Source organism: Notothenia coriiceps, unplaced genomic scaffold (genome assembly GCF_000735185.1).
Source record: "Notothenia coriiceps isolate Sejong01 unplaced genomic scaffold, NC01 NC01_scaffold00022512, whole genome shotgun sequence".
Taxonomy (NCBI): Eukaryota; Metazoa; Chordata; class Actinopteri; order Perciformes; family Nototheniidae; genus Notothenia; species Notothenia coriiceps.
In genome coordinates this window covers 23-2298 of record NW_011355213.1, presented here as the reverse complement: position 1 = coordinate 2298, position 2276 = coordinate 23, and the positions used below count along the sequence as shown (strand labels likewise).

At 48.9% G+C, this 2276-nt stretch overlaps 1 protein-coding gene across 1 annotated transcript; it reads right to left on the bottom strand.

Annotated features, from left to right (window-relative positions):
• Positions 1–1102: 1102 nt before the first annotated feature.
• On the bottom strand, positions 1103–1966 carry LOC104954004 (cytospin-A-like; the record flags this gene model as incomplete). The annotated part of the gene is made up of 1 exon (XM_010781051.1): positions 1103–1966. A coding segment is annotated over one exon (864 nt), but the record flags the coding sequence as incomplete, so codon positions are not given.
• Positions 1967–2276: the final 310 nt, after the last annotated feature.

Below are 2276 nucleotides of genomic sequence, written 5' to 3'. Positions count from 1 at the left end.
ACTTTAGATCGCCCATTTGTCGAGAAGCTACCCGACGAATTTGGAGTCGTACGGATAAATTCCCTAGGAGGAGTTCGTTAAAGTGCGGAGGACGAAAACGCGATAAATCGCGTTTTTCCAACGCCAAATTCAAAATGGCCGACTTGCTGTACGTTATTTTATACCCCTCCAAGAGGCTTTTTTGCTCGTCTCCGCACCCTAGATATGCGTAGCGAGTTTCGTTGGTTTACGTGAAAGTTAAAGTAGGGGGAGTTAACGTTAAAAACGGAAGTGGGCGTGGTCTACGCAATTTTTTACGCAAAGTTTCGGTACCAATTACACATCGCTATTTTCACGACTTGTGATGCGCATGCGAAATTTGGTGAGTTTTCACATATGTTGCGGCGGTCAAAAGTGCGCGCAATGTATTCAAATAATAATCAGAAGAAGAATAATAATAATAATAATCGGACCGATATCAATCATGTTTATGGACGGCCTAGGATGACCGTTGGCGTGGGCTACCTACTGTCATGATTTAGGCCACTTTTGCCCGTCTTTTGCCCTGTTTTGTGTGGGTTTTGCATGGTTATCGCTCGCATTGCGAGCGACTAAATTGATCCTACCGATATCAATCATGCGAGTTGCAGTCACGTGGGCTTAGCCCACGTGACTGCTTCGCCCACGTGACTGGGCTCACGCGGCCTATCACCCGTCATGATTTCCGAACCTTTTCTGTGCTTTTGCCGGTCGTTTTCCCTGTTTTGTGTGTGTTTCGCAGGTTTATCGGTCGCTGCGCGACCGATTTCAATAGGGTCTTCGCCGACCTAGCTCTCAGACCCTAATAAAATAATAATAGTTTTATTTCGATTACGTTGTTTTCGTAATCGTTGCAAGCCATAATCGTTATCGCGATTAAAATACGATTAATTGAGCAGCCCTATCTGAGCATTTTCTGTAATTCAAAGAAATATATATATTGTCTGCTCAGATAAATATAATAATACTACATTTGATTCATATAGAGCTTTTCCTGCTGCTCAAAGCGCTTTACAAGCAAGTAAAGAAGAGAAACAACAACTAGAGTAAAAAGTGCTAGGCTAGGTGGAATGAGGGCGAGGGGTTAGAGGATTAGGAGTTGAAGGAAAGAGTGAAAAGGTGAGTTTGAATACGATGCATCCCTACTCAGGCTCTGACTCACCTTACTGAAGGTCTCCTGCAGGCGTGTGAGTTCACTGTGAGCTTTCTCCAGCTCCTCCTGCAGCTTCGCAGCCTTAGCCTCCGCCTCCTCCTTCCCCTGCCTCACGCCCTCCAGCAGCTGGCAGATATCGTTCTTGTCCCCCGCCGAGTGGAGGGAGTAGAGCTCTGCGACCCTCTGCCTCTCCTGGTCCAGCTGAGCTCTGCAGCGACTCAGCTCCGCCTGGTCGCTGCTCACCGCCATCTTATACTCCTCCAGCGCCGCTCCCATGGCGGCTCGGCCCTGCCGCTCTGACTCCATGATGCGCTCCATCTGGTGGTTCCTCTCCTTCAGCGCTCCGATCATCTCCTGGGAGTCGGCGTTGTCCTGCTCGGCCATCTTTAAGGTGTTGGACAGATGTTGCTGAACGCCCAGCAGCTGCTCCCTCTCGAAGCGGGCGTTGTCTGCCAGGTCTCCGTATCGCTGCTCCAGCTCCAGGTAGCGTCCGCTCTTGATGTCCTCCTCCAGGCTGTAGGAGATGTGGTGTTCCTCCAGGAGGCAGCGTAGATACTCGATCTGCCGGCCGTACAGCTCCAGTTTGTCGCTCTGCTGGCACAGGGAGTCCATGAGGATCACCTTCTCCTCGCCCAGGCGCTCGTTCTCCCCGTTCAGCTCCTGGGTGATCTGCTGCAGGTCGGACAGCTCCTGTAAAGTGGCCTGGAGCTCCTCCGCCGTGCTGTGCTGGTTCTCCTCCATCTGGTGGATGCGCTCCGTCAGGCAGGCCACCGACACCTCAAAGTCAAAGTCAATCTTTCAGTTTGTGTGTACAGACAGAGATCGAAATACCGTTTCCCACAATCCAGAATACAAAAATACAAATATATATAAAAATATGTTGGGAAAATACTGAATGTCCTCTTCCAGTATGAGAGTACCATGATATCAGAGGTATCCCAACTGTAGCTGTGAACATGACAGGATGTGTGATTACCTAGAAGAGCATCAGGACTGTTTGAGGCATATGATAGCTTTGTGATTAACATGATGACTCAGGGAAAAGCCAGACATTTGAGGGAAAAGCCAGAATTTTGAGAAGTCAGAATTTTGAGAAAAAGTCAGA